General features: G+C 42.9%; 1 protein-coding gene across 2 annotated transcripts in view; it reads right to left on the bottom strand.

Annotated features, from left to right (window-relative positions):
- CCNJL (cyclin J like) overlaps window positions 1-14,597 on the bottom strand; it is a 28,272-nt gene extending 13,675 nt beyond the window's left edge. The window contains exons 1-3 of one of the 2 annotated variants that reach the window (XM_026118573.2): window positions 14,510-14,597; window positions 14,241-14,352; window positions 3,296-3,506 (exon numbers count right to left, since the gene is read on the bottom strand). In XM_026118573.2, coding sequence (XP_025974358.1) covers window positions 3,296-3,506; window positions 14,241-14,318 — 289 coding nt within the window. In that variant the 5' untranslated portion in view covers window positions 14,319-14,352; window positions 14,510-14,597. Of the gene's footprint in view, window positions 1-3,295; window positions 3,507-6,398; window positions 7,124-14,240; window positions 14,353-14,509 lie in introns of those variants that run through there. The other variant, XM_064520860.1, reaches the window with a different exon arrangement.
- Between the last annotated feature and the right edge of the window lie 346 nt (window positions 14,598-14,943).

Genomic DNA, 14,943 nt, shown 5'->3' with positions numbered 1-14,943 from the left:
GATCTAAGACAGGCTAGGGTAATGTTGGGGTAGGAGGGGAAAAGAAAAACCAAAAAACAAAGAAAAAGACAGACAAGCCTTTGGGCACAGTACCTCTTCCTTTAGAAACAGAAGCAGCAAAATTAAAAGCTAAACACAAGGTGACAACAATTTTGCTGAGCTTAAACAATTGTTCTCAATTTGCATTTAATTTTGAAATTTCCTGCTCCAATTTCAGAGCTAAAGGAAGGGCTTGTGTGCCCCAAAGCTTCTCTATTCCCCTCCCCACCAGACACACACTTAAGTGGTTAGTGGAAATAGGAAATCTTACCTCTAACTACACCTCGTCTTGCTTGTGGTCTGCACACTACCCCTGAACTCTTGCTCAACTTATTCTCTGAAGCAGTGAGCAGGAAGAAATCCCAAACAAAAAAATTCAATAAATAGTATAAACAAATTTTGAGAAAGATGTTCTCCATTAAACATTTGTCAGGATGAGGTAAACACTGAAAACTAAAAAAAGCTAACAACTACTTTTTAAAAAGATTTTGTTGTTGTTGTTTTCTACAGCAAACGTATCTTATTGTTTAGCTATATAGGTGTCTTGCTATAGAGATTGAAGAGTGCTTTTACTGCAATCTTCTTCTGAAAAGCTATGCAACTTCCTGCAGATGTAGCAATTAGAACATCATGCAAAGCATTACTGTAGGAACACCCAAGGAGCAGTTGTATTTTCTTTGCTACAATAGGAAATTTCATGCTGTTTTATGTTAATTCTTACCTACTCAGAATCTACTACTAGAATACTACTACAAAATATGAGAAAAATCATAGCACAGAATTTATTTCATATCATTTTGAAAGTAACATAAGGTTAAGTCCAGGAAATCCCACTTATTGTAAAATGGCTTTTTTCTGATTTGATTTACATCACTCCCACAGCTACACATCCCAAAAAAAGAATATTCTTAGTGCACATTAAGATGGTCCACACAGTAAACAAAGCTCACTATGGTCCCACAATTCTCCAGACCAAGCACTAAGACTGTAATAACTTTTAAAGCCTTACCTACACAAATTAGTTAGGCATTAATTTTATACAAAACTGCTTTGGTACAATTCTTAATGTTTTCTTTCTACATATCAGTAGGAAAGCTGCCTTTATAATAGTAGACCCTTTTCCTGTAAAGGAATAGATGATTTAGTTCCAGACCAGGGTGTGTGAATATTGCTGTATTGCTCAAATCTTAATTTTAGGAAGATTCTCATACCCATGAGCTTACGAGACTTGGGTTTGCAAAATATTTCCCTCTAGTGTTGTCGTAAGACAGCTTATGAACTTCCTTTGGCTTCCCAGTTGCTTAGAGGTGACCTGAAGTTGCATTTGACATTAACTGTTTACACAAAAACAGTCTCAAAAAATTGCTTTTGCCTCCTTTCAGATCCTAGAAGCTACAGAAGTCAGCAGCTCAGTCCTCACAATCTCTTATAGTAAACTTCTGCCTAAGGTCTTATGAGTACACCACTAGCTTTCACAATTTATAGAAATTTTCAGCATACCATTTTCATCCTATCCTATTTGCACAGCAGTGGAAAAATAAGTTAGGGCTACAAATTCCCTCCTCTAAATTCAGATGAAGAATTATTACAAGAATTGTTGAGGCCAGGAAAAATGGAGGCGGCGTATTCTTGAAAGCATCAGATTTAAAGAAAGTCCTGTGTTCTTTTCCCGAAGGTCACCTTTGTTCAAATAGTTGGAAGCCTTCTTCTCCCGCCTTCCACCCCCCCAACTTTAAGCAATGCTGTGAGACATTTTGCAATTATGAAGTTACACAAGAAAAAAATTATAAGAGATGGGCTGAAAGCTAAGGAAGTACACTTCTGCATAGGCATTAGCATCCAGGCTACCTGAACCTGATCTATCAATCAGTCTGGTATGTTCGAAATACAGGGTGCAGTTTCACAACAATTTAAGAAGTCCCTCCACCCACTTCCCTCCCTGAAGGTTGTCTGACCCCTCAGAAAAATACCCCTCTGATGAACAGAAAACTAGTTGCTTCCTCAGCTGGGTTAGTTTTCTGCCAGTTTACAGGCCTGAAGGAGCTCACCAAAGGGTCGGGACAGCAGGACTGCAACAGCACTAACTTAGATTCACTTAGGCAGCCATGGAAATGCACAGGCAGCAAGTACTTAGATTCCACTTTGTTCTGGTTTCAATATTGGCCTTTTCTGTAACATGAGCTAGCAACTTATCCATGTAATTGACCATCTTTTCTGGAATCAGAAAGACAGCAATGCCTAAATATAGTAACAGTAAAATGATGAAAAGCAATCATTTGTCTCTGCAGATTAAGCTGTTCAGAACACACTTAGCAAGAAAAAGCAGTAGCAATCTTTTGTTCTGCAAGGGAAACATATACTATCACCTTCTTTCCCAAAACAAATACCTTCTGGCTCTCCACAGTATTTTATCTTAGCTAACATGACTACTTACATCTTTCAGCCATTAACACTAATTTTACAGAAGTTTTGTTGCCCATAACCATAGTGTATTACTCTACATGGCTCCCATATGGCAAGATGACTTCTTCATTATCTAGGAACTGAGTGTAAGTCTGCAAGGGTAGACTGCAAGTCCTTGAGGCACCAGCCTTGCTCTCCTCCACTTGCGCAGCACTGACTGCTGAAAAGGTTTCCGGAAAGTACTGATGACAAATGTTCGAGGCCATTTGTCAAAGGTATGTTGATACTGAGACGTTAATATTACAAGACGGTGAGGCACTATTTGACAGGAGCCCAGAACAAGCAATACACGTCCCAGCGTACATCAGCACATCTGCCGAGTGCCTCAGGAAGCAATTTTCCTTTGGAACACGTACAAGAAAGATCTGTTTTGCAAGGAATTGATTATACTCGGTGATCATAACAGAGGCACAAACTGTCCAAGGACAGACCTCCAGGAGAAGCTGTGTATTACACCAGTGTCATTCCTTACTACCAGCTCTTCTCTAGAATGAAACTTTCCTGCTCTTGCCACTTCCTTCCCACCCGGTCACCCCCTAATCCTCATTGACCCAGCTGCAGCTGCCAAAACCTCCTCTACACCAGCATGCGGATGTGCAGCCCAAGCTATGAAGTCAAGCTGAGTTTTATTAACAACCCATTTTATGCCTTTCCTTGGACTTCATTAGGCCTTACACCTAATATCTACATCTAACGATATTGTAACACAGAGTAAACAGCACATCACACATAATCAAAACAAACACCTGCTCAGAAAAAAAATGCTTGCCTTAATAGACAGCAGCCAACTTACTTGCTAGAAGAAGACAGGCAATCGAAATGACATACAGTTGCTTGACACTGATATCATAGTGGTCCATAAAGACGTCCAGTAAGTAGACAGCAAGATGCCGTGCCGTAGGACAGAGATTACAACGGTTGCTGAGGACAGCCAAGAGATCAATGAAGTAACGGCGCATCCCGATCTGTGGTGAATGGGCCTTATATATAGGCAGCTTAAGTTCCTATAGAAAAAAATAACAGGAGGAAAGAGAGGCACTGAAACAAATACCATGTCTGTCAGCATTTTCTGTACTAGCATATTTTAGCAGCATAAAAACTAACTATTGAGCTGACAGACCTTATTTCATGTGTAATATAAAATTTTTCAGTTGAAAGGCAGAATTATTGCAGATTTTGGTCCAGCTATGCTAGGAAAATAGATCACTTCAGCTGAAAGGTTTTTGAACACAAGTTTCCAGCCAGCATTTAATAAGGAGGTTAAGGGATGGATTAAAGAACTCCGGAATACCCACAACAAGCTAATGCTTTGTGAAACTGACACTTTCTTACTTTAGACATGGTCATATACTAATGCAGTTGTCCTGGCCAGACTCAGATCAAAGTGGAATATGTACATCTTGATAGCCATGGATTAAAAAAAAAAAAAAAAAAAAGCCATTTCGGCAAGGTACATCTCATAAGCGGAAGATTACTTACTATGCCATTTTGTATTATGTATGTTCAAAAATGAATTTAAAGTTGCACAGTGCTACAAAATAGACATGCTTTATTCTGAAATACAGAGTGGTGCGCAGAGCTGTTAATTCTAACTAAACAAATCAGGCCTTAAAAGAAAAAGAAAAAAAAAAGCCTTCGGGGAAGTATCTGCACTAGCTACAACACTTCCAGCGTTAAGAGACACCACCTTCTGCAGCAGGCACAGCGGCTGCCCACGCTCCCCGTAGCCCTCCTGGAACCAGACATTCCCCATGGAGGTTCATCTTATCAGGGGAAAATAGCTACACAATCACGCGCAGAGGGGCGCAGATAACTGGAAACCAGAGAGCCTCCATCACCAAAAGCAGCGCACAAAGCAGCAAGCAGAGCACTGCTATGGATGATTGCTTCCCAGGCCTTTTTGAAAGAGTTAGTGAAAAAACACATTCTGGACTGAACAGACACATGCTGTGGACAGGCAAACAGCCCTTTGAAACCTGGGGCAGCCTTCACTGGGGGGGATTATAAAAAAAATCCCCCACCAGTAACAATTTATAGGAAGAGAGACAATAGAACATGTTCCCCCTGTTGTTTTATACCCAGAAAACTCCCGTAAGTTTGATTTTTTAATTGCCTTATGTACTGAGATTTAAACATGTCAATATAACTGACATACAGAGGTTCAGAGCACGAATTCATACTACATCCATAATGCAAATGTTTTGGCAGAAGTGGTTTCAGGCTTGAGGTTTATATCAAGGAAAATAGCTGCATTTCTTAACACGTCGTCAATTTTCTGCTGGAAAAATGCAAGATCAGTCAAAGCCCCGAATTTAAGCCAATACAATTATTCTGCTATGGGTCTAACAGAGACATTCTCATATAAAATCATCTAGGTTTTTTTTTTTTAATATATTTCTTCCTTTTTCTTTTTTTAGTAAAGGTATAAGTGAAAATGAAAGGCACTGATTTTGTGCACCAAAATAAAACCACGTGGAAGTCCATAACAGCGCAGACAAGGCTCAACTACAGAAGCAATGTTAGGAGGAGCAACAGCAGAAGCACAAGAGCCATGTGCTGTGACTTCATACAAGATCAGGTTCCTAGGTATTAACTGATCCAGGGTATTCAGCTGCAGTGCAGGCAAGGCAGAGGCTTACCCTGCCGCGCACAGTCTGAAGCAGCTAATGAGTACTTCAGCAGGAGTGCTTTAACACTGGCAGACCAGTCTTACCTGATGAGATTGTTTCAGACCAATGGTGGTGGCACACAGCTAAACAATGCGGCTGGATAGCAGATAGGGCCACGTTTGCGAAGCTAAATATCTACACAATGCAAGAACTGCTAGAAATATGGCCGTGGATAAGCATTCCTTTCCATCAATTCCCCCCACTGCTCTTTAGTCTAAGTTCTTCAAGAAAAAACAATTACTCCTTTAAATTAAAAAAAAATGCCTTTGATACTTTGGTGATACTCATGCGGGATCAGCAACTGCAACTCAGTGGAAAATATTTGGGGGAACAAGAATAAAATAAACCATCTCTCTCTCCAGTGCTTAAAAGTTCCCCCATCTCCAGTAGAGGAAAACCGAAGAAAGGGGGTGTTCGGCTCTCTGCTAGAATGGCCCTTTCATATGCTGCTTCTCTGTATCTTTGACCTGTTCATTTATGTCTACTTCAACAACTTTGCTTTGAGCTACTGAACAACTGCCACATTGAAATGCTAAAAGCAGCAGCATATAAGAGGCTCACAGGTGTCTTGGAAATGACTTAAGCTTTGTTCAACATATTGATTAGTGTCTCTGCACAAAAACCCTTCAGAGAGTCAGAGCACAGCATTTAAAAGGATCACCTCAATCTCAAAAACTGAAAAGGAAGGCTCATACAATTGCACATGGACCGCAAAAAGAGAGCTTAAGGACAAAGACAACTTATAAGCCATCTCCTACCAACCTCAAGACTTGACCTCCTAAAAGGCAGGAATCAATGTAAACATTTTAAAGTGGTGTTAAAGAAGACAAATCTTCCTCAGCAATCACAGGCAAAAGACAGCCAGGCTCCAGACATTAGCTATGCATTCATCACAGAGACACAGCCCATCAAGAAGTAACCTGACCACTTCAGTGGGCACCATTCACTGCCTCTGCTCAAGGGATGAGATTTTGTCTGTGCTGAACATGTTTCTGTAGCTGGGCGAGCAAAGACACCTCAGAATTCATCCTCAAGAAAGTATGCAACAAGATTTAATAAAAACCTAAAACCTTGGAGCAATCATGTGAAATGTAAGGCTCTCTCTGTCTGGACTAAACCAGCCAAAGATTGAAGAAGATGAGGTAAACTTAACAGGATCCTCCAGCTCCCTTAACACAGCAGTTGTATTACACACCAGTTTGTGGAGTGTTTATTTTGTTCACATACCATCTTAGGCAGTTTGGTGTTCAACACGGCGATAAATTCCATACAAGGATTTCTACTGTCTAGTTCCTTTTCAGTAAGGCTCTTCCCCCATCGATGTAAAGCCAGGAGTGAACTGACAGGCAGTAGAAAAATTAGCAAGTAATGTGACATTCAGTCATACTAAAAGCGGTAAGTTCTGGGAACAAAAGTGGAATTCATCAGGGTATTTTAGAACAATTCACAGGCATCTTGACAAGAAAAATGAAACTCTACATGACAAATATTCCTGGGGTTCTGAAATTCAGGGAGATGTTCAACGAAGCTGATTTTCTACCACGTCAGAGCTCTCTGACACTAGTCAGGGTCTGGTCTGTCCCAGGGCTCAAACATGCAACATCTCCTGACTCCCTGCAGCAGCTCTGTGTTTCTTACTCTCCTCCCTGTCCCTCCCAGGGAGAGGCTGCAACGCTGCACAGCCCAGCAGACTTGGCCACAACACCCAGCTGCTGCACGCAGGCATCTCCCACGAGCCACGGCTGTGCTGCACCTTGCTGCAGACACTCTGACAAATTACCTTTCCATTTTCAGAACAAAATGAAGCATCTAAACCCAGAGCTACTCAGTTACAGTGAAACCCCCTCATCTAGGAATAGCTGTTGCAATACTTCCCTACATGACCCCAAGCTCAATTTGCTAATAAAATTTCATCCTTATCTCGTTTTTATTCCTTTCCAATCTTGTTACCCACTTGTGTTTCTGAAGATGCAAACAGAATCCAGAGGATAGCCCCTACCACTTCACCTCAGGGCTGTTTATCACTAATCCTAGCCTGAAATCTGTAAAAAAAGATTCTGATGGATTAACAAAAAAAAAAAAAAAAAAAAAAAAAAAAAAAAAAAAAAGTAGTACATAACAGCTGAAGTTTCAACAAGATCTCCGTAATCCTTATTCATCCAAGAGGCACCTATAGATGAAAAATAAAGGGAAAACTTATCTGGCATGCTTTTAGTTTAAGAGTTCTTATCTGGAAAAAGTTATACTCCCTTCTATTTTATATTCTAACCAACCAGTCCTCCAGCAGTGGAAGAAAGGTGCCAAACTGATCTTCTAGATACAATTTTTCCGCTGCACATGAGAAACCACTACAAGCTAAGTCCTCTGTAAGACGTTATTTAGGCAGGTGAGAAGACTGTACAAGAATATTGAGAACACAACAATGTTTGGAAGAGGGTTAGACGTTTAACCTGTGTTATCTTTTATAGTGGCTCCAAAATTCAGAGCTTTTTGCATGCCTGTTTGCAGTAGGATATGTAGCATGCTACCAATTTAAATCTGCAACTAATGGCATGGCATCTTCTCTCCCACAGGACCAACCTCCTACCCCTGTGCAGACTGCAGTGCTGTGCCTTTAAGCAACAAAATCACTTAGAGGAAACGTCTGGGTAAGTGTTTCTGTGGTGAGGCAGCTGACAGCAGTTTAATGAACAGGTCAAAAAGGTTAAGAGTTAGTATGTTTGTGAACAGTCCAGTAGTAGAGTACCACTGATGCGTTTGGCTTTTACTAATCTCAAAGCTGGCCATGCACATTCAGCCTCAAAGGCGAAGGGGAAGGTAACAGAGCGGGCAGCACTCCGCGGATGTGACCAGCAGCGTGCCTTCCCTCCTGGGGCAGAAACGGGTGCCAAAAGCCTCCCGAAGAGCCACGCTTGCCTCGTCTATGCAAGCACAAGCCACGCTGTCTTATAGCACAGAAAGACCAATGATTGTAACTGTTAGAACACAAAGTGATGATCCATTGCTCTAATTTTTAGCCCTGCTGTAACTGTATCTGTCAGAGTGCCAAAAGTGGTTGTTTCCCATTGTTTAACAGCCCCTGCAGTTCTAACAGACATATTTTATCAGGCTCTAGGAGAAGTGTCAGTCTCTCAGTGTCTGGATTCAATATGTAGGAGTAAGAGACATAAATTTGACAGAACCGTATTTTAAAAAGGGTGTCAGACAGTTCCTCTCATTATTTCCAGTGAAAATTGAAAATCCAGAGGATATTTTCTAATAAGGGCACATGGGCAAATTTTTTTTTTTTTTTTTAATCATTCAGTGGTATCAAATCAGGTAGAGACAGAGCAGCAGCTTAAACACAGTAGTTACACTGCACAGACTGGCGCTGCCAGTAGTGACCCTTACTGATTTATGATGCATTCCTTTGATGCAGGAATGAAACACTATAAATTAAGATTTTCTTTTGTGTTACCGCTGTTCCTGCACGTTCAAAAGGAACATCAAATTCCAGCATGCCTCACACAAACAGACCAAAACTCCTGCCGCAGCAAACAGGACCTGACTCTCCAGGCCCAACCCACTCAGTCACACTGTCTTATACCAAGTTGTTTTGCTGACTCTCTCAAAGGACAGCAGCATCTTCAATAGTTTCCCCCCACCCTTTACCCAGAGTAAAGGCCATCTCAGACTACATGCTTTTCATGCATCTTCCCTATGATCCAAGTATACTTTTCAAAATACCCACAGATAAATGCAGACTCCGTTAGTTAAACACATTAAGCTTCCAGCTTAATACTAATATATGAAAAATGTGACGCAGACCAGAACAGTATTTCAACAGTACTTAAAAGCTTTTGTGCTTGAGTCCACCCTACTCAGCATCCTCAAAACAGTCCCAGGCATTCTAAGTTTGAGAGAACGTTTAATTACTATTGTGCTTAAAAATCCATCACTTCACGTTTTCCACTGTGGTATTTTATCAAGCATTTCATTAATTCCTTCTTACACAGTTCAAAGTATTCAGAAGTTCGGCAGCTAATCTGAGAAGGATCAGAGAAAGGAGTGTGAAAATTGAAATTCCAACTTCAAGGAAAAAAGAAAAGAGATCATGAATAACCATGTACTTTATTAGGACACCTGTTCCTTTCAGATCCATACATATGCTGCCATCTATAATGTAAGCAAATTAAAGCTAGCAACCAGTAATGCTATTGTTGCTGATTTTCAAAAGCTAGTCTTTTTTTTTTTTTTTTTTTTTTTTTTTTTTTTTAAGTGAATAGATTATGTTTTTGTTGCTGGGCTGCCAGTCTTGGAAGGAGCTTGATATTAGTACTACTCAATGCCCATTACGCCTACGTTCTTTTTACAGCTGATTCAAACTGGAGGAGCACATCGGAATGAAAGGTTAATGTTTTAGCCTCTTGATGAGGAAAACAAACAAACAAAGAAAATCCATTTGCATTTCCTTATGTATCCTGAACCCCCAAAGTGAAAAATCTAGATTTTCCTTTTTAAAATAAAAACAAAAGCACCACCTACACAATGCCCTAATGCCTTCCCTCTGCTCAGTCACAGCATATGCAGTTGTCTGGTTTGCACTAACCTGAATTCCGGTCTGTGCCAGGCAGATACATCAAATTTACCATCAATACTAGTTAAGTGTTGAAGGAGTGAGTTTTTAAGTAACAGGAATGCGAGCAGACTTACAGGCTAAAAAGATAAAACAGTACCTGTTACAGCAATAAGTTCATGCTGACAATAGGTCTGGTAAACCAGATGCTCTGGCAGAACTATAGTAAAGACAGGGACATACACTGGGGGGCAGGGGGAGGAGGAGAAGGATGTATTTTTACTCAAGAATGGGAACATAAATGTAATGAATAACAGGATTCCACATTACTTTTAACATGTTTTATAACTGCAAGAAATGTGTTTGTAATGACAGTACCCTCAGACGAGTGAGGAACAGGGCGCCTCACACCAAGCTCTGTGCAGATTACAGTGCTGCTTCAGAGGTGGCAGTCTGAATTGACACTATGGACATAACTCGAGGGAAAAGTTGCATGTCAAACGACTGAAACACATCATGGTGGTAAACAGCATTTCCTCTTTAGATGTTTGAGCTTAGGGAGCAGACAACTCTTCTGGAATGCCAAGTGGAAGGACTTGGCTTAGCAGGAGGTCGGAGACGGGTGGAGGAGCCTTCACCTAGAGGAAATCACTCACAGACATTTTTACCCCTTAGCAGACAAAGGACTGTTTGCTTTCAGCAGAAAAAGGATCAGCTTCCCTCACCTGGCTGAAAGTAACTGCAGATCATGCAGTAATTCAGGCTGCCTTTAAAAGATCAGATTACAATTATTAACCTTTAAAGCTCACACACAGAGTCCTGTAAAATTTAGCCCTGTTCTGAGAAGCTATGCAAGAGATGAATAAAAGATGAAAGGCAGGCAGATCTAGTAATTCACATTAACTGTAAGAAATGAACATATCCTGGAAGGAAACAGCCCAACATAGCCACAGAAACGGGGGAAGAACGAGAAGCAACCAGCTATCTCTCAGACCTTCCGGACACTCAAGGCTGCCTTCAAAAGTAAGTAATTTCAACTTTTTTGGAGGAAAGGGGGTGGCAGGGAGACAACTGACTTGCTAGTCAGCTTTGCACACTCCTAGAGTATCCAGGGCTACTGAGGCAGAGAATTTTGCATAGATGTTGGCCGTATGATACAGTAGTTGCATTTCCATTCAGACAGGTCTCCAATTTTTGACCTGGAAGTCAGCTATCTAGCACAATCAGTACCTTCCTATTATCATTTACTTCTGCAGTCACCCTACACTACTAAAGTATCAGAAGAACATACACTCACCTTTCTTGGCTCAGCACTCCTAACGCACACTTACATGGCAGGCTCTGCTTGCCCCCCCCTTCCTTCCCCCCCAGCTCAGTCTTATGACAGGTTAATGTTCTGACCAATCCAGAAAAATACTTATGTTCGCATTTAGCTTCTAAGGGCATGTATAGTACTGCTGGAATTTAATCATTTTGTTCCATTTGGTCAGCACTCTTAATACCTTGCAGACTACAGCCCTGCTAAGCTAAACACTACATCCCATTAATCACAACACTGATATTTTATTAGTCAGGCAGTTCACAGGCTTTTTGTTTCCTCTGCATTGAGCTAGAGTATTTGGGAAGTCACAAAGCCTCTCAGCATCTTTCAGCCCTCTCTGCATTAGAAGCCAGGTATATCACATGCATTCAGTATCTGCCCTCCTGCAGAACACATCTCTCAGATACAGCACAGACCATCTGTCACAGAAAGATGCCAACTTCCAAAGAAATTCCGAAGAACTCATAATTCCAGTTTTGTGGAGAAAAAAAGGTAGCATAATATTTTTTCACTTGTTAACGTAAAACCTGGGTTGTTTCATAGTAGGCATACATCTCCTATATTTGTATGTCTTAACTACCTTGGAAAAAAAGTGTTTCTAATGAGCCTTCACTTGTTTTAAGAAAAAAGTTATGTTGCTTAAAAGGAACACTTAATTCCCTGTATTAAACAGACATGTACTTCAAAAAAGTAAGGTAGCCTGCAAGACAAATTTCAATCTCCTGGATAAGCATCTTACAAAGTAACTTTCCTGTCACATTCATCCACTTACTCTAAGAACTCTTTATGCTTCTCACTCAAGACCAAAGAAGCATGTTGTTCCACATTAAGACTCCTCAGCAAGTATCTTAAATCAAAGAGAGCACCATTTCACAAATATTTGCGAATCCCGGTATTAACACTCTAATACACTAATAATGCAGTAACATACTCTAACACACTAGAGAGGAAGCCACTAGTCAAGTTTATTTTCTTCTATGCAGTTGCCATAGGCTTCCCAACAACTGATTCATGTTCACAAAACTGACTTCAGCAGCTTCAGACCTACCCAGCCCCAGCAGCTACCAACCTACAGCAGAACACAGGGTGCAAACTCCGTCACAGCATCCAGCTCCTGACCGAGCCAAAGAGGCCGAGGCTCGGATACGCGCTCCTTTCTGCCACCTGCATCTACAGCAGCGTTCACCAGAGCCCAGCTGTTATGAGCCCCAAGTTCACAGCACTGTTTTCCCCCTGAAACGGACCACTGATCAGTTAGAAGTATACCAAGGCTGTGTATAAAAGTAATGGAAAATGACTATGATCTTTTTAGATTAGTTGATCAAACTGGGGGAGGGGGGTGAGAGGAAGCACAGTATTAGCTATAGGTCACAAAATTCTTTTGTTTTTGAAGGACAAAACCTGTGCTAGCCTAAGGAAATAACAGAAGGCAGGTATTTTAGTTACTCAACCACTGATCTCAGTATTATCACTTTCTCAAACTCCTGTCCACTCCATGAAAGATTTTGTACAGTTTCTTTAAAACCAGAAGTGTGCCTTTCCTCTCTCACCTCCACCTCTTTTCTTTAAAATTCCAGACTTTTCTTGTGGGTAATTTATTAAGAAGCTAACATTTGATGGTAAAGCAGCTCAAAACTATCTTCTCAAACTCTGCTGAAGCATCCTCTGGAGGAGTTTCACAACGTCCTACTGTAAATTCTGACACTTTGGACATCAAAGGAAGAACCTCATAAGTATCCTTAAGACTCCTTTCTACGGAATATTAGTAGCAAATCACAGGAAGTGAACCAGAAGGTCTTAGACAGCAGCTATTATGATTATTTTCCCTCAACCTACTTGCACTCTGAATTTTAAATAGTATTTCCAATCCCTGCCCCTCCAAAGAAACCAAAAACCCCAACCAAACAAAAAACTACAGCACAGAACCCTTACAAGTACGTCCTTACAAGGCAGGCAGAATTAGCATAAAACTTGTTGAAAGTAGCAGAAAAAATTGTAGACCTTCCTCAGAGCAAAAAGAGAAGAACAGCCCAGGGACCCTTTTCTCTCTCTGCAGGTACCTGTAAACTCAAATAATGCAATTCTTGTCACTTCACCTGGCCTCGGTTTAGCACTCATAAACAAAGAACAACTGTAATCAGTGTAGTCAAATACATCCAAAAAGCGGGCTGAAGAGTGAAATAGTTTATTAAAAAAGTACTGCCTGGAGACTTCTAAAACAAAAGCAAAGTTTTCCCCACCTTTTTATACCCTATCAATTGGGCTCTCAGTTATTTTCCCCCACCCTGTCGAGTCAGGAAGACCTGCTTCAGCCAGAGGGCATGAGAACAGAACAGCCCGAGCGCACAGACCTGGTAACAATTAAATCATCCCGCATAATTAATTGCTACATGTCTGTAGGGAAGACAAAGGAAGCAGAATGTGCAAAGTGTTAATTTTGCTAGCAGTAACTTCGGGAACTTAAAAGCTGTGTCAGGTGCAGCTGCTCAGTCTTTGCTGGGGGCTCTTTCACGTTACCCAGCTGACTGCATTAAGAGCTTCTGTGAAGCTGGCAGTCTTCCTAAGGAAATGCAAAAGCTCCCTGGACAGCCCTAGCTCTACCCGCTCTCAGTACACTCACTCATCAACAAGCGCCCAGATTATTTTGCTTATTGCGAGACGCTTTACTGGGGTTTTCTACCCCATACGTAGGTGACATACTAGCTTCTAGCAAAGCAATTACAAGCTACGTTTGTACATATTTCAGCTCTCCTACGGTCTGTCCGGGAACAAGATCCAACTCTTAACTCAAATCTCAGCATTCATCTCCCCGAAAACAAGCAAGGCTATTTCTCCAGCCGCTGAGATGCCGATTTTATGCAAGGCAATATCAGCATCCTTTTGGCATTTAATGCACCGAGTCATCAACAACTCGGTTAATTAAAGCTACTGAAAAGTAACAGGCGACATTTTTAGCAGCATTTCTTACAGGTTTGCTTTCGAACAAGCCTCGATTAAAGAGGAGAGAGCGCTAAGCAAAGCTGCTCCCTTGGGAGAGCTGCTGAAGGTGAGTTTTCCGACACCGACCGGCAAACCCCAGCCCGGGCGTTTTGAAAGCCTTCCTTCCTGCGTGCCGGTGCCCGGCACCTCTGCGGAGGGGGGAAGCGCGCAGGGGGGCGAAACGAGGGGGGGAAGGAACAAAGTGCGACCCAACCTTCGTCCTCAAGGTCTGGTGGATGTCTGCCGCCAGCTCCCCTTTCCACCACTGCTCCTCCATCCTTTTTCTTCCCATCCAGACGAAGGTCCGGGAGAGAGACGGGGCCGCTCTGCGGGGAGGGGGAAGGAACCGCACAAGTGACCCGAAACCCTGCGGCTGCTGCCGGCGGCCACCGCCCGCCCCGCGGCGGCAGTGGGGCCCGGGGGAGCCGCCCCGCACCCCCCCCCCCCGGTTCTGTAGATATATAAATACGTATATATGTTTACCTTTAAGGCTCTGAAAAATGCCCCCTCCGCGGTCGCCCCGCTCCCCCCGCAGCCTGGGGGCAGAGCCCGCGCCGCCGCCGCCCGCCGCGCATTGACGGCGCGGGGAAGCGATGCTGCTGCTGCTGCCGCCGCCTGCCCCCGCCGCGGCCCTGCGCCCCCCCCGCGGCGCGCCCTCGGCAGCCGCGAACTCACTGAGCTCGTTACAGCAGCAGCAAAGGGACCCGGCGCGGGGGGAGGGAGCGCCCAGCCTGAGCCCTGACGCCCCGGCCGGGGCAGGCGCGGGGCTCCGCGGCTGCGGCTGACAACCGACCGCCCAGGACCCGCCCCCCCCCCCAAAATAAAAGCCCCCACACGTGTGGCACGGAGCCGCATCCTTCGTCGCCGCCGCTGCTGGGGCGCCCGGAGGGCAGCGCGGCGCGGGGGCGGCGGCAGCG

This window comes from Dromaius novaehollandiae, chromosome 15 (genome assembly GCF_036370855.1).
Source record: "Dromaius novaehollandiae isolate bDroNov1 chromosome 15, bDroNov1.hap1, whole genome shotgun sequence".
Classification (NCBI taxonomy): Eukaryota; Metazoa; Chordata; class Aves; order Casuariiformes; family Dromaiidae; genus Dromaius; species Dromaius novaehollandiae.
This window is presented reverse-complemented; position numbering and strand designations above follow the sequence as displayed.